This window comes from Oncorhynchus mykiss, chromosome 16 (assembly GCF_057628025.1).
Source record: "Oncorhynchus mykiss isolate SJ-2025 chromosome 16, ASM5762802v1, whole genome shotgun sequence".
Taxonomy (NCBI): domain Eukaryota; kingdom Metazoa; phylum Chordata; class Actinopteri; order Salmoniformes; family Salmonidae; genus Oncorhynchus; species Oncorhynchus mykiss.
In genome coordinates this window covers 48,794,792-48,817,161 of record NC_143037.1, presented here as the reverse complement: position 1 = coordinate 48,817,161, position 22,370 = coordinate 48,794,792, and the positions used below count along the sequence as shown (strand labels likewise).

Here is a 22,370-nt window from a genome sequence, read left to right as displayed (position 1 = left end):
CTATATACAGTGAAACGTTGGCTAGAGCACATGTGCCAAGACCAGAGTAGGCACGTTTGCTTTGTAACGTAACATTTTTTTTGTGGCAAAACATTGAACATTCGATTTTATTCAGTACATGAAAACTGTGTGCAATACGTCATCACGCACTGCTTTTTATCCCCCCAAAAAAATGTTTGGTGGAAAAACATACCACTGTTGGGAAAATGCACATTTTCTTTATGCATATTATAGAATATTTGCATGAAAACCTGTTGCCAATTGGATGGAAACCTAGCTATTGACCTCCATAGAGTACCACAGTATGAGTTATAATACCTATAAAACCTAGCAGTCATAACAGGAAGTGGTTCCAATCATGTTTCCACCATTCATCATTTTTCCCAGAGAGGATTTTTAGAAACACTTAAAATAAGGGCTGTGTTTTGCGTAGGCTTACAATTGCGTGATGTTTTGATAGCCGTGTGAATCTCTCTATGACAAAGTCACTTATCAATATATTCACCTGAATTTACCCCCAAAACATTTTTAAACGCCAATTAGCTGCTAATGTGGTTATCATAAAGAACTACAAATGCCATGATGATCTGGACGAGACTGCCGAATCCGGGCAAAGGTAAGGCTCTAGATTAACTATCTGTTAGCCAAATGTAGTAATTAATACGTTTTGGGGAAAAATTGTAAATTGACACGATACCTGTTAACAAAGCCCCCGTGATATGCAGCTGTTCAGGGAAGCTAGAAACCATTATACACAGGCAGTTAGAAAAGCTAAGGCTAACTTTTTCAAGCAGAAATTTGCTTCCTGCAACTCTAACTCAAAAAAGTTCTGGGACACTGTAAAGTCCATGGAGAATAAGAACACCTCCTCCCAGCTGCCCACTGCACTGAAGATAGGAAACACTGTCACCACTGATAAATCCACCATAATTGAGAATTTCAATAAGCATTTTTCTACGGCTGGCCATGCTTTCCACCTGGCTACTCCTACCCCGGTCAACAGCACTGCACCCCCACACAGCAACTCGCCCAAGCCTTCCCCATTTCTCCTTCTCCCAAATCCGTTCAGCTGATGTTCTGAAAGAGCTGCAAAATCTGGACCCCTACAAATCAGCCGGGCTAGACAATCTGGACCCTTTCTTTCTAAATGATCTGCCGAAATTGTTGCCACCCCTATTACTAGCCTGTTCAACCTCTCTTTCGTGTCGTCTGAGATTCCCAAAGATTGGAAAGCAGCTGCGATCATCCCCCTCTTCAAAGGGGGGGACACTCTTGACCCAAACTGCTACAGACCTATATCTATCCTACCATGCCTTTCTAAGGTCTTCGAAAGCCAAGTCAACAAACAGATTACCGACCATTTCGAATCTCACCATACCTTCTCTGCTATGCAATCTGGTTTCAGAGCTGGTCATGGGTGCACCTCAGCCACGCTCAAGGTCCTAAACAATATCTTAACTGCCATCGATAAGAAACATTACTGTGCAGCCGTATTCATTGATCTGGCCAAGGCTTTCAACTCTGTCAATCACCACATCCTCATCGGCAGACTCGACAGCCTTGGTTTCTCAAATGATTGCATCGCCTGGTTCACCAACTACTTCTCTGATAGAGTTCAGTGTATCAAATCGGAGGGTCTGCTGTCCGGACCTCTGGCAGACTCTATGCCACAGGGTTCAATTCTTGGACCGACTCTCTTCTCTGTATACATCAATGATGTCGCTCTTGCTGCTGGTGAGTCTCTGATCCACCTCTACGCAGACGACACCATTCTGTATACTTCTGGCCCTTCTTTGGACACTGTGTTAACAACCCTCCAGGCAAGCTTCAATGCCATACAACTCTCCTTCCGTGGCCTCCAATTGCTCTTAAATACAAGTCAAACTAAATGCATGCTCTTCAACCGATCGCTACCTGCACCTGCCCGCCTGTCCAACAGCACTACTCTGGACGGCTCTGACTTAGAATACGTGGACAACTACAAATACTTAGGTGTCTGGTTAGACTGTAAACTCTCCTTCCAGACCCATATCAAACATCTCCAATCCAAAGTTAAATCTAGAATTGGCTTCCTATTTCGCAACAAAGCATCCTTCACTCATGCTGCCAAACATACCCTTGTAAAACTGACCATCCTACCAATCCTCGACTTTGGCGATGTCATTTACAAAATAGCCTCCAATACCCTACTCAACAAATTGGATGCAGTCTATCACAGTGCAATCAGTTTTGTCACCAAAGCACCATATACTACCCACCATTGCGACCTGTACGCTCTCGTTGGCTGGCCCTCGCTTCATACTCGTCGCCAAACCCACTGGCTCCATGTCATCTACAAGACAATGCTAGTTAAAGTCCCCCCTTATCTCAGCTCGCTGGTCACCATAGCATCTCCCACCTGTAGCACACGCTCCAGCAGGTATATCTCTCTAGTCACCCCCAAAACCAATTCTTTCTTTGGCCACCTCTCCTTCCAGTTCTCTGCTGCCAAGACTGGAACAAACTACAAAAATCTCTGAAACTGGAAACGCATATCTCCCTCACTAGCTTTAAGCACCAACTGTCAGAGCAGCTCACAGATTACTGCACCTGTACATAGCCCACCTATAATTTAGCCCAAACAACTACCTTTTTCCCTACTGTATTTAAATGATTTATTTATTTTGCTCCTTTGCACCCCATTATTTTTATTTCTACTTTTCACATTCTTCCATTGCAAAAATTCCAGTGTTTTACTTGCTATATTGTATTTACTTTGCCACCATGGCAAAATCTCACCTCATTTGCTCACATCGTATATAGACTTGTTTATACTGTATTATTGACTATGTTTGTTTTACTCCATGTGTAACTGTGTCGTTGTATGTGTCGAACTGCTTTGCTTTATCTTGGCCAGGTCGCAATTGTAAATGAGAACTTGTTCTCAACTTGCCTACCTGGTTAAATAAAGGTGAAATAAATAAAATAAATAAATAAGGCGTCAGCTAGATATAACGTGCAGGGATTTGTAGTCTTGCATGATGTCTACTTTGATGCTGAATAGCATTTTCAAAACTGCAAGTAATAGAGATTAATATATTGATAAAAGTCACCTTGTCCAAAAGAGATTTACCTGGTTATCAAAACGTCACACAAGGATAAGCCTACATGAAACACAGCCCTTATTTGAAGTATTTCTAAAATTCCATGTGGGAAAAAACTATGGTAGAAAAACGTTTGGAAAAAAAACCGATTGGAACCATTTCCTTGTTTGACCTCTAGGTTTTATAGTATTATGATACCTCCACAGAAACTCCTTGCTTGGTGAGTGAAAAAATACGAAAAAAGGCTACCTGCTGGAAAATACAGTTATCGCTCTTACTTCACCTCTTCCTCTCTGCTATTAGCTTATTTAAAAATACATATATGCCAAATTAACTACCATTGTCTGTAAATATATATATTTTTTAAACGCCTCTTTCGTTGCGTTATTATTGAGGGTGGGTAAATCTCGAGCAAGCGCGTTCCCATCTCTCCGCTCCCCTTTAACCAACCATGGTTACGTGTGCGCTCCCGCTACTAAGCGACAAGATGGCGGTCGCCGCCGGATCAGGTAAATTATTGAGATATATAAACGACTACCACATTACCTATTCCATGTAACAGTCAATAAACGTTTGTTTATGAAGTGTACAAACGTTCCATGTTGCAATATATCTTACATAAATGCTCAAGTACGGCTTCTTTTTTCAAAACATTGCTATACATAGCTAATAGTTAGCGAAATTAGCAAGCTAGCACCTGGTATCTGCCAGCTGACAAGGTTTTTTTGTCTTGTAATTTCCATTGCCATAGTGAATTGAAGCTAACAGGACATGTCAAATTCCTTTGGAACCTATCTATGCATAGTTACCCATACATTTAACGCTAAATTTGACTCATTAACATGGCAAAATAACTCGCCAACCTGTGTCGACTGATCAATTGCCGCGTCATTCACCAGGCGTTGTTTTTAGCCTGTAACTAGCTAACGTTTGCGAACCACTCTAGCTCGTGTCACAAACTAGCTAGCTGCTCACATTAGCTTCCACATCCAGAACGTCATTAGTAAGAAAGCTACAAGCTAGCTCATTATTCGCTAGTCGCAGGAGTAGGTCGAACTGGCTGAGTTGTCTTGAGGTAGTTGGCTAACTATATATGAACGGTTTCAGCACACGTTAGCCTGAACGACACGATTTGTCAGTGATTTCGTGAGGTAACTTCAACTAACTTGTCAGTCACATTGACTTGTAGTAGTTAGCTAGCTATCTTAAGTTATGTTGGAAATATGGCTATATTACATTGTATGTAGAAAATAGTATTTCTAGTTAACTATGATGACATCAATCCGCTAGCAAACGTTAGCTCACTCATCAGAATTTAGGCCAGATCCGTTTTGGCCTATGAACTGAAATGGCTAGCAAACGTTAGTAAGAATTGTCTACCCACACATTTCTTCGGATTGCTTTACAGGCCAGTGACGTTACAAATTGAATTAGCTAGCTCCATATATACGCCTAGTTGATCATCATTTAAGAACCCAAAATAGTCAGGGGTTTTATTGTACCAACTTTGGTTGGGTGGGGTAATTGATGCAGAGTGGTCTCTATAAATGTTACACGTATCTGATTAGCGTAATTATACACTAACTATCCATTTTTTATTACCAAAAACAATATACGCATAAATGCTGTAATTTGTAAAATGGAAATGAAATGCGACACTACCAGATAGCTATGACTAGGAATTTAGCAGAACATTTCTAGAACCTCCGTGTCAATGGGTCTACCCACTAAATCTGCCCTGATTTATTGCTCACCTCTGCACCCAATAATATAACAATGTCTAAACTTAGTGGATACAGTTCAGCTAGGAGCCACGAGTAACCCATTAATCAATCCCATTGATGTACTGTTTCCCCTGTGGTATACTCTAGTGATGGGAAACAGGCTTTCTGAAGTCTTTGGGGCTTTCACCAAATTGTGTTGAAAATGTTAATTCCTTTGAGCTTTTAACACAATGTGCATTAGTGACAGCTGCTGGTCAGTAATGAAAATCACTGTTTGATGTTTTATATATAAGTTTTTCCACTATTCATCAAATCTTCATGTGCAGCGGTTAGTTATGAGTCTTCATAGCCTACACTGAGTTACCTTTGCAGGTTCACACCTTTATCATGCTTCCAATTTTTAGCTGTGAATCCCCCCTTTGCTGTCAAATTTAATTTTGGTCATTATTTAGGATGCTTAAAGAAGGATTAAAAATATTAAGCCTTGAGATAATTGAGACAAGGATTGTGTATGTGTGCCATTGACGGTGAATGGCAAGTCAAAATGTTTCAGAGCTTTTGAACGGGTATGGTAGTAGGTGCCAGGCTCACCGATTTGTGTCAAGAATTGCAACGCTGCTGGGTTTCCCATTTGTACAAGAATGGTCCACCACCCAAAAGACATCCAGCCAACTTGACACAACTGTGGGAAGCATTGGCGTCAACATGGGCCAACATACCTGTTTAATGCTTTCGACAGTTTGTAGAGTCCATGCCCCAAAGAATTGAGGCGGTTCTGAGAAAAAAGGGGCGGGGTGCAAATATTAGGAAGGTGTACCTAATGTTTGGTATTCTCAGTGTTTTTTTAAACCATAATGGGATGTGTACTGTTTTGATTTAGTCTTGTATTTCAATAATTTCTGTTTTCTGTGCTTGTCTCTCACACTTACAGGCGTTAAGGTTCCTCGTAACTTCCGGCTGCTTGAAGAGCTGGAAGAAGGTCAGAAAGGTGTGGGGGATGGGACAGTGAGCTGGGGATTGGAAGATGATGAGGACATGACCTTAACAAGATGGAGAGGGATGATCATTGGCCCTCCTAGGGTGAGTAGGCTACTCTGATCCACAGGCATCCACCAAGTTTGGTTCCCTGGCCTTGTTCAGAAACGACCCCTAGTGCTGACCACACTAGGCACTTGTGGCAACCTGAGAGGTTATAACAGATGTAAGCAACATGGAAAAAATTCCACCTAGAATATCAAAGAGCAAGGTGGAGTTATAACCATAATGCTAAATCTATCCAAACCTCTGTTCTTCACAAGCTTCTAGGGAGTAGGGACTAGAGTTTGTTCCTGGATGAGGCCACTGTTTCCTATGTAGATGTTCTGTATAACCTGCTATCAGGAACCTTTGTCTGGCCTGCCATTCTCACTGATGTCTTTTGTATGTCATTTTTCAGACAATCTATGAAAATAGGATGTACAGTCTGAAGGTTGAATGTGGTCCCAGATATCCAGAGGCACCACCGTTTGTCAGATTTGTGACTAAGATCAACTTGAATGGTGTGCACAACTCCAATGGCGTGGTAAGTAAACCTGTTTGGGTGGCCTTTTTGGCTGTTTCATAAAATACTGTAAATCCTGCAAAATATTTCAATTTGGGAAGGAGGATATTAGAAAATATCTCCTTTGTGTTGTAGATATTTTTTGTTGTATGTTTGAAGATTTGGTTATGTTAATTGAAGTGAATGACTGATTTAAATTGCCCCTGGCTGCTATAATAAGATGGAGTTTAGTGCAGGGCTAACATGCAGTTGGGTGACTGGTACACAACATACACATGTACACATGGGTTTTGTTGTAGATATGTGGTAGTAGAGTAGTGGCCTGAGGGCACACACTTAATGTGTTGTGAAATGTAATGTTTTTAATTATATCTGCCTCACTTTTCCTAGGGTCCAGCATAATTAACTGCTGCCTTGGCAGCTGCTAATGGGAATCCATAATAAATAAAAATGCCTACTAAGTTTAGGTCACATTACAGACAGGAAATGTCACATGCAATAAGAGTCCATTGCCATTTCAGACGGCAGTACTTTGCTTGAACATACTAAATATAGTTATACATGATCATATATAATGTAGCTTCTGCAGGATAGGCTATTCCAGAGGTTGCATTAAAGTAGCCTTTGGGAAAGTATTCAGACCCTTGAAACAGTAACCCATAATGACAAAGCAAAAACAGTTTTTTAGAAATGTTTGCTAATTTATAAACTCAGCAAAAAAAGAAACGTCCTCACTGTCAACTGCGTTTATTTTCAGCATGTGTAAGTATTTGTACGAACATAAGATTCAACAACTGAGACGTAAACTGAACAAGTTCCACAGACATGTGACTAACATAAATGGAAAATGTGTCCCTGAACAAAGGGTGGTCAAAATCAAAAGTCAGTCAGTATCTGGTGTGGGCTCTTCGCTGGCCATGGCAGAACACTGACATTCCTGTCTTGCAGGAAATCACGCACAGAACGAGCAGTATGGCTAGTGGCATTGTCATGCTTGAATCATGTCAGGATGAGCCTGCAGGAAGGGTACCATATGAGGGAGGAGGATGTCTTCCCTGTAACGCACAACGTTGAGATTGCCTGCAATGACCACAAGCTCAGTCCGATGATGCTGTGACACACTGCCCCAGACCATGACGGACCCTCCACCTCCAAATCGATCCCGATCCAGAGTACAGGTCTCGGTGAAATGCTAATTCCTTCGAAGATAAACGCAAATCCCACCATCGCACCTGGTGAGACAAAACCGTGTCAGTGAAGAGCACTTTTTGCCAGTCCTGTCTGGTCCAGCGACAGTGGGTTTGTGCCCATAGGCAACGTTGTTGCTGGTGATGTCTGGTGAGGACCTGCCTTACAACAGGCCCTCAGTCCAGCCGCTCTTAGCCTATTGCGGACAGTCTGAACACTGATGGAGGGATTGTGCGTTCCTGGTGTAACTCGGGCAGTTGTTGCCATCCTGTACCTGTTCCACAGGTGTGATGTTGTAATACGTGGTCTGCCACTGCGAGGACAAGCAGCTGTCCGTCCTGTCTCCCTGTAGCGCTCTTTTAGGCGTCTCACAGTACGGACATTGCAATTTATTGCCCTGGCCACATCTGCAGTACTCATGCTTCCTTGCAGCATGCCTAAGGCACGTTCCCACAGATGAGCAGGGACCCTGGGCATCTTTCTTTTGGTGTAGAACGGCCTGCAGTGACTTAAGTTTTCATAACTGTGACCTTAATTGCCTACCGTCTGTAAGCTGTTAGTGTCTTAATGACCGTTCTATAGGTGCATGTTCATTAATTGTTTATGGTTCATTGAACAAGCATGGGAAACAGTGTTTAAACCCTTTACAATGAAGATCTGTGAAGTTATTTGGATTTTTACGAATTATCTTTGAAAGACAGGGTCCTTCCTGATAAAGGGCAGTTTCTTTTTTCGCTGAGTTTATATATAAACAAAAACTATGACATTTACTTAAGTTTTCTGACTCTTTACTTAGTACTTTGTTGAAGCACCTTTGAAAGCATTGTCTTATTGTGTGTGACACTACAAGCTTGGCACATCTATATTTGGTGATTTTCTCCCAGTCTTCTCTGCAGATGCTCTCAAGCTCTGTCAGGTTGGATGGGGAGTGTCGCTGCACAGCTATTCGATCAAGTTCAGGTTCTGACTGGGCCAAGTACGAGCTCTGGCTTCCGGACATTTAGAGACTTGTCCCAAAGCCACTCCTGCAATGTCTTGGCTGTGTGCTTAGGGTCGTTGTCCTGTTGGAAGGTGAACTTTAACCCGCTCCAGAGCAGACTGGGGCTTTCATCAAAGATCTCTCTGTACTTTGCTCCGGTCATATTTCCCTCAATCCTGACTTGTCTCCCAGTCCCTGCCGCTGAAAAACATCCCCACAGCATGATACTGCCACCACTATGCTTCACCCTAGGGAAGGTTTTCATCGTGGCGTGATGCTTGGCATTCAGGCCAAATAGTTGAATCTTGGTTTCATCAGAACAGAGAATCATGGTCTGAACTCCAAGCAGACTGTAATGTGCCTTTTACTGAGGAGTGGCTTCCATCTGGCCACTCTACCATAAAGGCCTGATTGATGGAGTGCTGCAGAGATGTCTGTTCTTCTAGAAGGTTCTCCCATCTCCACAGAGGAGCTCTGTCAGTGACCATCGGGTTCTTGGTCACCTTCCTGATCCAAGGCCCTTGTCCCCTGATTGCTCAGTCTTGGTGCTTCCAAACTTCAATTTAAGAATGATGGAGGCCACTGTTCTTGGGGACCTTCAATGCTGCAGACATTTTTTTTTTTTTTATTTTTTTTTTACCCTCCCCCAGATCTGTGCCTCGACACAATCCTGTCTCGGAGCTCTATGGACAATTATTTCGACCTCATGGCTTGGTTTTTGCTCTGACATGCATTGTCAAGTGGGACGTTATATAGACCGATGTGTGCCTTTCCAAATAATGTCCAATCAATTGAATTTACCACAGGTAGACTCCAATCAAGTTGTAAGAACATCTCAAGGATGATCAATGGAAAGAATGCACTTAAGCTCAACCTTGAGTCTCATAGCAAAGGTTCTGTATACTTATGTAAATAAGGTAGTTCTGTTTTTTATTTAGTATACATTGGCAAAAATGTCATGCTGGTTTCGCTTTAAAGTTATGGTGTGTTGTGTGTAGATTGATGAGGGGAAATAAACAATTTAATACATTTTAGAATAAGGCTGTAACATAACAAAATGTGGGAACAGTCAAGGGGTCTGAATACTTTCCGAAAGGCACTGTATCTGCATTTTACATCCATTAAAAAAACTTTTTCTGGCAGGATATGTTAGTGTGATGGATGTGAGAGTGTGATTAAGATGTGACAATGTTTCTCTCTCCTTGTTACCTGTCCTGCAGGTTGACACACGAGCAGTGTCTGCGCTGGCCAAGTGGCAGAACTCATACAGCATCCGTGTGGTCCTGCAGGAGCTCAGACGACTCATGATGTGCAAGGAGAACATGAAGCTCCCCCAGCCACCAGAGGGCCAGATCTACACCAACTGAACCCATGTTACTACTCTCCTCCTTTTCCCCCTCTTTTGTTTTCAGTCATCCTTTCACCCCATCTACCACCTCCCTCCTTTTTTCATTCAGGTGCCTGCCAACACTCAAGCGTACATACACACACACACACACAGATATAGGGACCTACATGTATGCACGTGTACATAAACACATAGACATAGGAACATACATGTGTGCGAACGTATATGCTGACACACAAACATGCAATCACTTCTGTATGCGCCATTCCTAGGCCCTGGCCCCTCCCCTCTTCCATCACTGGAGCTCTGGTTGGCCTAAAGAAGACGAGGCAGGCGGAGTCATCGGTCCACACCAGGCCTGATCATTCGAATACTGTACATCTTAATCTTTTTTTATTATTATTGGTTATAAATGCAGATTGTACAATAACATAAATAATCTCGAGTGTACATTTTGTGTGCTGCCTTTTTGTAATAGAGAAAGAACCCCAGCCTGTCAACAGTTTCCTTGTTTATAATTATAATCCACCAATTATGCGAGTATTTGTGGATGTTGTTTAGTGCAATATATAAATGAGATACATTTTCTTATCAGGTTCTAAACATAAAGATCAACCAGTCAATTACCTTACCTCCCCATTGATTTCAAGAGCTTGACCCAACAAATATGTGAAAATATTTAGTGTTTTTCTGGGCTTTGTGCATGTTTGTATATAGAATAGCATATTTACCATATCCACTGGAAATGCATGTGACTGCAGCAGCGTATGGCAAGATGCCTGAAGTAGTAAGGCCTTCATGCTGTCACTTTGGTCAACACTTGCGTGGCCATGACAGAAGCAACCACTGATATTTCGCCTCCCATATCCAGTAATGTTTTAGTTCAGAAGTGTAATTGAGTGTATAAACTCAATACAATAAAATGTGCCATCTGATAGGGTTCACACAGCAGAGAACTTGAGTTAGCTACCTCTTTCGGTCGTTAGTTATAGGAGAGTAGAATTGACCGTTTTCTTCCCCCATAAATCTTGCATCATGCCTTCACAATTGTGTATAGTGTCCAGAGTCCTATGGTTCTAACCCCCTGCAGCCATTTCCCATGTTTGTCTTAGCTTACTAGAGTCATTGGGTGTAAGGTCATTCATACACTGTTAGTATGGGTTATGAAACTACAGTGATTGTACTTTTACACTATCTTTGTCATGATCTTATGTATAGTGTTTACGTCTGTTCCCTTTGAGTGAGCTTACCTAACATGCAGTAAATCTCAGTGTGACCAGTTTTCTGACTATTTCTCGTACAATATTACAATTATGCTCCTTGAAGTGGGATCGGAGGAAATAGTATACATCAAAAGGGTGCAGTCCTATTAGCTTAAGTTCAGCATTTAAAATTCTGTGGACATAATTTCCCTTGTGCAAATTGTAAAATGGCATACATTGCATTCAGAAAGTATTCGGACCCCTTGACTTTTTCCACATTTTGTTACTTTACAGCCTTGTTCTAAAATTGATTAAATTGTTTTTATCCCCTCTCAATCTACACAAATACCCCATAATGACAAACTAAAAACAGGTTTTCAGAAATGTTAGCAAATGTATTAAAAATAAACATATTTTTACATAAGTATTCAGACACTTAACTCAGTACTTTGCTGAAGCACCTTTGGCAGCGATTACTGCTTCGAGTCTTCTTGGGTATGACACTACAAGCTTGGCACACTTGTATTTGGGGAGTGTCTCCCATTCTTCTCTGCAGATGCTCTCAAGCTCTGTCAGGTTGGATGAGGAGCGACGCTGCACAGCTATTTTTAGGTCTCTAAAGATGTGAGATCGGGTTCAAGTCCGGTCTCTGGGTGGGCCATTCAAAGACTTGTCCCGAAGCTACTCCTGCGTTGTCTTGACTGTGTGCTCGTCCGGTTGGAAGGTGAACCTTCGCCCAAGTCTGAGAACCTGCTCCAGAGCACTCAGGATTTCAAGGATCTCTCTCTACTTTGCTCCATTCATCTTTCCCTCAATCCTGACTAGTCTCCCAAGTCCTCACCGCTGAAGAACATCCTCACAGCATGATGCTTGCTGCCACCTCCATGATTCATTTTAGGGATGGTGCCAGGTTTCCTGCAGACGTGACGCCTGGCATTCAGGCCAAGGAGTTGAATATTGGTTCTCATGGCCTGAGAGTACTTTAGGTGCCTTTGGCAAACTCCAAGTGGGCTGTTGTGCCTTTTACTGAGGAGTGGCTTCTGTCTGGCCACTCTACCATAAAGGCCTGATTTGTGGAGTGCTGCAGAGATGATTGTCTTTCTGGAAGGTTCTCCCATCTCCACAGAGGAGCTCTGTCAGTGACCATCGGGATCTTGGTCACTTCCCTGACCAAGGCGCTTCTCCCCCGATTGCTCAGTTTGGCCGGTGCGGCCAGCTCTAGGAAAAGTCTTGGTGGCTCCAAACTTTTTTTATTTTATTTCACCTTTATTTAACCAGGTAGGCCAGTTGAGAACAAGTTCTCTTTTACCACTGCGACCTGGCCAAGATAAAGCAAAGCAGTGTGCCAAAAACAGAGTTACACATGGGATAAACAAACGTACAATCAATAACAATAGAAAAATCTGTATACAGTGTGTGCAAATGAAGTTAGGAGGTAAGGCAATAAATAGGCCAATAGTGGTGAAGTAATTACAATTTTGCAATTTACACTGGAGTACACTGTCAACTGTGTGCCTTTCCAAATCATGCCCAATCAATTTAATTTACCACAGACTCCCAAGTTGTAGAAACATCTCCAGGATGATCAATGAAAACAGGATGCACCTGAGCTCAATTTCGAATCTCATAGCAAAGGGTCTGAATACTTATGTAAATAAGGTATTTCTGTTCTTATTTTTAATAAATTTGCAAACATTTCTAAAAACCTGTTCGTTTTGTCATTAAAGGGGTATTTTGAAGCTGAAAGCAGGGCAAGTACAGTTAGCGAGAAAGATGAGTGGACAACAGTTTAGTCCAAGAATGGAACAAAAATGACTAAAATTGTTGTGGAAAATGACCTGATGGATATTTCTTGTACGATTTTTGGTTAAGGATGTTTATTTGGGAAACCCCTTTGAAGTCACGGGGATGGCAAGAAGGCACAGGGAAAAGTGGATGCAGTCAAAGTAACCAGGAGTTGTATGGTGTTGATAGCGTGTGTATCTAAAGAGCAAAAGGAGCGTGCATTGTGGGTCAATATCTTAGGCTAAAAATTCCAGAAGTAGTGTATGCATGTCGCTTGACATACGGAGAATGGGAGGAAAAAAGAGCAAAGTGTATCTGTATTATTTATGTTCGATGAGCATTTTTCCACCCTATGGAAAGTTTGAATATATAAGATATGCAGTAAAACCCGATGCAATGCAAGAAGTGTAAAAAGTTTGACCATGTGTCAAGCGTTTGCAGACGGAAGGAATATGTTATGTAAATGTTAAATGTTGCAACTGTGGTGAGGATCATATTTCCAAATTCCCTGAGAGCCCTGTTATGGTGAAAGAGGTTGAGGGGTCAAACATCAGGGCTGTACAGCAAAATCTCCTCTGTGAAGGCGGTGAAGAGCGTTGAAAGGGGCAAGAGGCCACAGTTCTGAAGAACATATGGCGGTGGATGGACCACAACCAGTTATAAATGTTATACGTCACTCAAGTGATCTGGATACACTTATTGTGAAGATGGTGGATTTTGTAGCATTTATAGCCACAGTTTTTAATTGTACTGCACAAGTGTCCAAGAAGATGGACATCATTATATCTGCAGCCGAGAGTTTTGGGCCTCCAAGACTTAACAGCAGAAGCACTGCAAGGAATACTGTCGTCAGGAAATGTCCCGCCCTCATCCTCATCCTTCTGAGCCTGTGTGAGGACCTGATTAAAACAGAGAAGCAGGCTGATTTAGTTTAACATTTCATTACTGATGGTTTGTTTGGAATGTATTTTTTACCTTGTATATTTTTCCCTTTTTGGATCCTCATTACCCACCTGTACATTAGGTGGTAGAATGCACATATAATTGTTATGAACGCCATTATACCAAAGAAGAAGTGTATGTCAGAGAAAAAACCAAGCCATGAGGTCGAAGGAATTGTCCGTTGAGCTCCGAGACAGGATTGTGTCGAGACTCAGATCTGGGGAAGGGTACCAGAACATTTCTGCAGCATTGAAGGTCCCCAAGAACACAGTGGCCTCCATCATTCTTAAATGGAAGAAATTTGGAACCATCAAGACTTCCTAGAGCTGGCTGCCCGGCCAAACTGAGCGATCGAGGGAGAAGGGCCTTGTTCAAGGAGATGACCAAGAACCCAATGATCACTGTGACAGAGCTACAGAGTTCCTCTGTGGAGATGGGATAACCTTCTAGAAGAACAATCATCTCTGCAGCACTCCACCAATCAGGCCTTCATGGTAGAGTGACCAGACGGAAGCCACTCCTCAGTAAAAGGCACATGACAGCCCTCTTGGAGTTTGCCAAAAGGCACCTAAAGGGCTCTGAAACCAAGATTGAACTCTTTGGCGTGAATGCCAAGTGTCACGGTCACGTCTGGAGGAAACCAGGCACCACTCATCACCTGGCCAATACCATCCCTACATTGAAGCTTGGTGGTGGCAGCATCATGCTGTGGGGATTTTTTCAGCGGCAGGGACTTGGAGACTAGTCAGGATTGAGGGAAAGATGAACGGAGCGAAATACAGCGAGATCCTTGATGAAAACCTGCTCCAGCTCGCTCAGTACCCCAGCCTGGGGCGAAGGTTCACCTTCCAACAGGACAATGATCCTGAGCACACAGCCTAGACAATGCAGGAGTGGCTTCAGGTCAAGTCTCTGAATGTCCAGAAGCGAGAGCCCGTAATTGGCCCTGCAAGAGGAGCCCAGCCAGAGCCAGGACTTGAACCCGATCTAATATCTCTGGAGAGAATTGGAAATAGCTGTGCAGCGTTCTCCCCATCCAACCTGACAGGGCTTGAGAGGATGGGAGAAACTTCCCAAATACAGGTGTTCCAGTCTTGTAGCGTCATACCCAAGAAGGCTGTAATTGCTGCCTAAAGTGCTTCAACAAAGTACTGAGTAAAGGGTCTGAATACTTACGAATGTAAATGTAACATTTCTGTTTTTTATTTGTAATACATTTGGTTAAATGTATATACCTGTTTTGCTTTGTCATTATGGGGTATTGTGTGTAGATTGATGAGGGGGTAAAACAACTATTGAATCAATTTTAGAATAAGGCTGTAATGTAACAAAATGTGGAAAAAGTGAAGGGGTCAGAATACTTTCCCAAATGCACTATAATTGTGGAATGAGAAAATGGACCTTAGGTCTCCCATTAGTCTCACGCGGCCGGGCAGGCGGAGGAATGGGACGTCCCATCTCTACTATGTCTGACTTTATGACTGTTGCACAGACTTAAAAAGGACACAGTTGAGTTTAATCTAACACGGTGGAGCTGACTGCTGGACTGGACTCTGAACTACCCACAAGGCAGTAGTTTCCTAGTTTATCCTCCAGCCTGTGTGTGAAGGAGAGAGGAAGCCGGTCACATTGTCCCAAAAAAGCTCTATATATGGGATGAGAGGGAGGAAGTTGGATTCCTCAATAGGGAATCCACCCAGTGGCTCAAGAAACCTGTGAGTACAAGTTTTAATATTCTTGATTCCTATGAGTTGTTAAAAAAAGTCAAGCAATGGAACAAAAATGAAAGCTTAAGTGTATCAATTTCATATATTGTAAAGGAGGCCTTTTTCAGGTAGATTCTGAAGATCTATTCCTCTGACAAGAATAACAGTGATCAATATGAAGTTAAGGTTCTTGCACTCCCTTCACTTTAAAATATTATTTGTGTAAATTACTGTAACACATCTGGGCTTTGTTAGCCAGGATGATACACAGAATGTGATGGTATTGGCTCTGACATTGTCTAATTTGTTAGGCCCAATATCATGAAATGGTGTAAAAGCTAAACGCCTGTCTGATTTTTTTCACTAGGAGAGATAGGAAACGAGCCGTGTAGACCGAATTGTGCAGTAGCAAAGTTGACTTTGTAAAGGTAAAAGGAGCGACTTGAGTTCCAGGATCCGGTCGAAGTATTCATTTTAATAAAGAGTTTTGGGTAAAGGTGGTCATGTGAAAATGCAAAGGCTAATAGCACCAGTGGCTGAGAAGCCACAACCAAGAATAGCATGGTGCAAATTATGCTTATGAGTCTCAAGAATATATAGTCATTCTGAATTACGTATAGATGCATCTTAACAGACAATGGTTGATATGAAACGGATATAATTTCTAGTTCAACAATGAAACATTTGCCACTTTGGGAACAGCATGTGATGTTCAGCAGCTTGAGCCAGTTCACGGTTTGGAGTGTCAGTGTCACGAGTTGAATTGTGTGTCCTGTGTGATCTAGGTGGTCATCAGGCATCTGGCTGGCCAGGCTGGCCCCCACTGCCTTGTGGCATGTTGTATTTCTAGACCATGTGTTAGGGAAGTGAAAATTACTTCAGCTGGTTGACATGCGACTGTGTAGAGTAGACTGAAATACTTGTCTGTTATATTGCTAGTATTGTCTCAAGGTTTCATGGTCTCCTCAATGGTCTCATCTGTGTATTCATTTAAAATACAATACATCTGATAATCACTACTCCAGCTCCACAGTTAGGTAGATGTTCTTGACTTTGAGGTAATCAGTGTAACTAAATAACTAAACCAGTAATTTCGAAGTGTGACATTTGCACCCTTGAGCAACACCCCGTGCATAAAATATAGGGCACACAGAGGCTGCTTTACACAGGCTGCCCAATTATGATATTTTTTCCACTAATTGGTCTTTTGACCAATCACATCAGATATTTTCACATTAGATATTTCTCAGAGCTCATCTGATTGGTCAAAATACTAATTTGGTGAATTAAAAGATCAGAATTGGGCTACCTGTCTAAACACAGCCGAGAGCATCAGTTTAACTAGATCTGCTTATAACAGGTTGCTTCACCCTGTATGACTAAAGTTACAGTGTAAAATAGCACAGTAAACAGCTGTTTGGTTAAAAGTTAAAGACCAAATTCCAATGACAATAGGAATGCACTTTCAGTAACTAAGAACAAATTTGGTAAGCCCACAATAACAATGTGATATTTGCTCTTGGTTAATCATTATTGATGATTCAGGCTATAGGTCAATGCCTACCAGTTGATAGATCCTTTCAGAGAGATTTGGTACTAGAGTACTGACATTAATACTTTTACTCGCATAATTATTGTCCTAGTCATTTGATCCTTAATCTACAGTGGGGCAAACAAGTATTTAGTCAGCCACCAATTGTGCAAGTTCTCCCACTTAAAAAGATGCGAGAGGCCTGTAATTTTCATCATAGGTACACTTCAACTATGACAGACAAAATGAGAAGGAAAAAATCCAGAAAATCACATTGTAGGATTTTTAATGAATTTATTTGCAAATTATGGTGGAAAATAAGTATTTGGTCAATAACAAAAGTTTATCTCAATACTTTGTTATGGGGCTGTTGCTGGGCAACACAGACTTTCAACTCCCTCCAAAGATTTTCTATGGGGTTGAGATCTGGACACTGGCTAGGCCACTCCAGGACCTTGAAATGCTTCTTACGAAGCCACTCCTTCAATGCCCGGGCTGTGTGTTTGGGATCATTGTCATGCTGAAAGACCCAGCCACGTTTCATCTTCAATGCCCTTGCTGATGGAAGGAGGTTTTCACTCAAAATCTCATGATACATGGCCCCATTCATTCTTTCCTTTACACGGATCAGTCGTCCTGGTCCCTTTGCAGAAAAACAGCCCCAAAGCATGATGTTTCCACCCCCATGCTTCACAGTAGGTATGGTGTTCTTTGGATGCAACTCAGCATTCTTTGTCCTCCAAACACGACGAGTTGAGTTTTTACCAAAAAGTTATATTTTGGTTTCATCTGACCATATGACATTCTCCCAATCTTCTTCTGGATCATCCAAATGCTCTCCAGCAAACTTCAGATGGGCCTGGACATGTACTGGCTTATGCAGGGGGACACGTCTGGCACTGCAGGATTTGAGTCCCTGGCGGCGTAGTGTGTTACTGATGGTAGGCTTTGTTACTTTGGTCCCTGCTCTCTGCAGGTCATTCACTAGGACCCCCCGTGGGGTTCTGGGATTTTTGCTTACCGTTCTTGTGATCATTTTGACCCCACGGGGTGAGATCTTGCATGGAGCCCCAGATCGAGGGAGATTATCAGTGGTCTTGTATGTCTTCCATTTCCTAATAATTGCTCCCACAGTTGATTTCTTCAAACCAAGCTGCTTACCTATTGCAGATTCAGTCTTCCCAGCCTGGTGCAGGTCTACAATGTTGTTTCTGGTGTCCTTTGACAGCTCTTTGGTCTTGGCCATAGTGGAGTTTGGAGTGTGACTGTTTGAGGTTGTGGACAGGTGTCTTTTATACCGATAACAAGCTCAAACAGGTGCCATTAATACAGGTAACGAGTGGAGGACAGAGGAGCCTCTTAAAGAATAAGTTACAGGTCTGTGAGAGCCAGAAATCTTGCTTGTTTGTAGGTGACCAAATACTTATTTTACACCATAATTTGCAAATAAATTCATAAAAAATCATACAATGTGATTTTCTGGATTTTTTTTCCATTTTGTCTGTCATAGTTGAAGTGTACCTATGATGAAAATTACAGGCCTCTCTCATCTTTTTAAGTGGGAGAACTTGCACAATTGGTGGCTGACTAAATACTTTTTTCCCCCACTGTAATTTGATCATTTTAGCAGCAATGTCTTTCAGTATTACTGGTATCTCGATATTTCCTCTCTTTCTAGGCTCTGAAGGCTGGCTGGGTTGAAACTGTTCAGAGAGATCTTCACTTCAGATCAGAAATTCCTCCAGAAGACTACCTCACCTGACCTGACTGGGACCAGCAACAATACAGCCATGTCTTTGCGGATCCATGTGCTGGCCTGCTGCTTCGGCCTGGGCTCCTGGGTGGCTGTCAATGGCCTGTGGGTGGAGCTCCCCCTCATCGTTAACACTCTCCCCGAGGGCTGGGAACTACCATCTTACCTGACCGTTATCATCCAGTTCGCCAACCTGGGGCCTCTGCTGGTCACTCTCATGCACAAGCTGTGTCCGGGCCGTCTGAAGGAGAGAGCTGCCATCTACTGTGTGTTGTCCATAGGTGTCCTGGCCTGTATACTTCTGGCGTTCTCCTGGGATGAGACCACAGTGGTGGCGGCGGCATCTCGGAGCACAGCCTTCTTTATCCTCACCTTCTTCCTGGCCTTGGTGGACTGCACCTCCTCTGTCACCTTCCTGCCCTTCATGATGCAGCTGCCAGCCCACTACATCACCACCTACTTCATTGGAGAAGGCCTGAGTGGCTTTATCCCTGGTCTGGTGGCTCTCGGCCAGGGCGTCGGCATGGCCAAGTGTGTGAATGCCACTCAGTCCTCTGGTAACCTCACTGAAGAGGATATGTACATTGTCCAGACCCAGTTTCTACCGCCCAACTTCTCCACCGAGGTGTTTTTCTTCTTCCTGGCGGCCATGATGTGCATCAGCCTGGCAGCATTCTCTGCACTAAACAGGCTCCCACGTACCTTTGAACTGTCCACAGAGAACTTGGTTCCAGACACTGACACAGTGGCGTCAGTCTGCTCCGGACTAGACAACCATGGAGCAGTGACTGAAGGGGAGAACTCAAACCCAAAATGCCACAGTGAGGAATCAGGTCAGGACAGGCCACAGCTGGCTAAATCAGGCCACTCTGTTTTTCAGTTAACTTTTATCTATTTCATGGTGGTCTGGGTGAATGGGGCGACTAACGGCCTCTTGACCTCGGTGCAGACATACTCCTGTATGCCCTACGGTAACCTGGCATATCACCTGTCGGCTGCTCTGGCATCCTGTGCCAACCCAGTGGCCTGTATAGTCGCCATGTTTTTTCCTAAAAGGTAAAACCTCAGTAACTCTCTAAATGGATTATTATGGTTGAAATAGCTTTCCACTGTTAAAGGTTGACACATTTTACAGCATGCTAAGGTAAAACAAATATGTTATATACTAGTATATGATAAAGTAATTCAGCTTTCCCTCACTATCTCTGTGGTTATCTAGAATGTATTTTCTTCAGATACAGGTACTTAACCAGTTCCTGTTCTGAGTCTCTGTTTAGGTCACTAGTGCTCCTGGGTGTACTGTGTCTCATTGGATCAGTCTTTGGAGGATACAACATGGCAATGGCCACCATGAGTCCATGTCCACTACTACAAGGCTCCGCACTAGGAGAAGCCATCATAGTGAGTAACACACCACCTGTAGAGATACTTTAGGTCTCAGTCCAGGGACACTTTCTAAGAAAGGGTTGGCTCTCTGTCAGTTCATTGATTCTTGTTATTGCAGAAAAGGAATAGTGACAAAGTTGTTGCTGTCATGTTTGGAAGATGCTATCACCTATTATTTTCTGGAATACCAATGATCTACAATAGCTATACCGAGATAACATTTACAATTTAGTAATTTAGCAGACGCTTTTATCCAGAGAGACTTATCTTAAGATAGCTAGGTGGGACAACCACATATCTCAGTCATAGTAAGTCCATTTTTCCTCAATACAGTAGCTATCAGCAAAGTCAGTGCAAGCAGGAGGGTAGAAGTCAAGTGCGAGTATTAGTTCATAAAGGGCACTTGTTTTTGTTTGGGGGAGCTGATGTGGGATTATTTAAGATACTCTTTGAAGAGGTATGGTTTCAGATGTTTTCATAAAATGGGCAGGGACTCTGCTGTCCTAGCTTCAGGGGGGTAACTGGTTCCACCTTTGGGGTGCCAGGACAGAGAAGAGCTTTGACTGGGATGAGCGGGAGCTGCCGTCCTGTAGGTGGCAGAACGTAATGCTCGGGTTTGGGTGTAGGGTTTGAGCAGAGCCTGAAGTTAGGGGGGGGTAGTTCCTCTTGCTGCTCCGTAGGCAAAAACCATAGTTTTGTAGTGGATGTGAGCTTCAACTGCAACATACCGAAACAAAACGAACTATGCAAGAGATTTTGTTGTAGAGTTAGGATTCTATTGCATTGCCAGGCAGGACTCAGGCATGTACTCTACACAGACCGGTGCGCCATAACCAATCAGAGCTGAAGTAGGGCTGTATGCAAATTGACAATTGCCATATATGGATCTGTGCCATTCCCTTTGATCTGGACTGTTTGTACAACATCAACTTAAAGCGGTGTTCACAGTAAATGTGTGCTGGAAGTTACACAGAAATTTCAGCAGACCTGAAATTTGCTTAGTGATGAAAAAAATTTGAGGGAACATTGCTGATAATGTTACCTTGAAACCCTCAGGTGCTGTCGTGGGTCTTCTTCACAGGGATACTGTCTTATGTCAAGGTGATGGTGGGCGTCATCTTCAGAGATGAGAGCCACAGCGCCCTGGTGTGGTGTGGAGCAGCGGCACAGACAGGCTCTCTGCTGGGCTCTGCCATCATGTTCCCACTGGTAAATGTCTACAACCTGTTTCAGTCAGGAGACTTCTGTAACACCAAGTGCCCTTTATGATGGTGACCTATTCCTAAAACACTAACATAACCACGGGTAAGTAGCCTTGTCCATGCCAGAATGGCCCATCTCATAGAACACTCCCAGGAAAGGACACTAGTACCTGCTAGTACTTATACCAACTGGGGTGGTGTGTGAATAATGTGGGGAATGAACAATGACTGGACAAGATTAGAGATTGGACTCTGAACATGCCTTCAAGGGCACTCTCTTCTGAGAGAGAAATCCACCTGGATCAATGGACTAAAATATAACATTTCAAAATGTTGCTCAATTAATATTTGAAAATGTTTTATAAAGTGTGATTCACAACCCACGCTCAAGGTTAGCAATGATTGTTTAAAATACCTGCCCTAGTAAGTGGGTCAAGCACCTTTGAAATACTTTCTGTGAATAGCCTCAATCTTTTCATCTTTATTGTGTCGTAGACTTTTTGTTGTTGTTGTTGGACAAAATCTTTATTCATTTTAAAATGTGGTTGTTGGGGTAGGCTACATGCACACATTCACATAATTTAATAGTTAAGCTTAGACACACCTACTCATTCATGGGTTTTTCTTCATTTTTTACTATTTTCTACACTGTAGAATAATAGTGAAGACATCAAAACTATGAAATAAGAAATCCTATAGTAACCAAAAAATTGTTAAATAAAAGTCAGATTCTTCAAAGTAGCCACCCTTTGCCTTGATGACAGCTTTGCAGACTCTTGGCGTTCTCTCAACCAGCTTCATGAGGCAGTCACCTGGAATGCATTTCAATTAGCAGGTATGCCTTGACCTTTTAAGGATTGGACCCTTTTTTTTTTCAATTATCTCCTAAAATGACATACCCAAATCAAACTACCGGTAGCTCAGGACCTGAAGCAAGGATATGCACATTTTTGATACCATTTGAAAGGAAACACTTGACGTTTGTGGAAATGTGAAATTAA

The 22,370-nt window shown here is 42.6% G+C and overlaps 2 protein-coding genes across 3 annotated transcripts; both read left to right on the top strand.

Moving 5' to 3' along the window:
• Positions 1-3,262: 3,262 nt before the first annotated feature.
• On the top strand, positions 3,263-11,143 carry LOC110492133 (ubiquitin-conjugating enzyme E2 variant 1). Of its 2 annotated transcripts, none has more exons than XM_021566169.3 (4): positions 3,263-3,592; positions 5,739-5,887; positions 6,243-6,368; positions 9,735-11,143. In XM_021566169.3, exons 1-4 carry the CDS (start codon positions 3,535-3,537, stop codon positions 9,879-9,881), a joined length of 480 nt encoding a protein of 159 aa, XP_021421844.3. In that variant the 5' UTR covers positions 3,263-3,534; the 3' UTR covers positions 9,882-11,143. The 2 variants fall into 2 exon arrangements, with proteins under 2 accessions (XP_021421844.3, XP_090059156.1); XM_090203030.1 differs by lacking the exon at positions 3,263-3,592 and adding an exon at positions 4,023-4,234.
• Positions 11,144-13,426: 2,283 nt separating this feature from the next.
• slc52a3-1 (solute carrier family 52 member 3-1) lies at positions 13,427-22,107 on the top strand. The gene is made up of 4 exons (XM_021566165.3): positions 13,427-15,506; positions 18,707-19,837; positions 20,059-20,182; positions 21,224-22,107. The coding sequence occupies exons 2-4, from the start codon at positions 18,819-18,821 to the stop codon at positions 21,434-21,436; spliced, it is 1,356 nt and encodes a 451-aa protein (XP_021421840.2). The 5' UTR covers positions 13,427-15,506; positions 18,707-18,818; the 3' UTR covers positions 21,437-22,107.
• Positions 22,108-22,370: the final 263 nt, after the last annotated feature.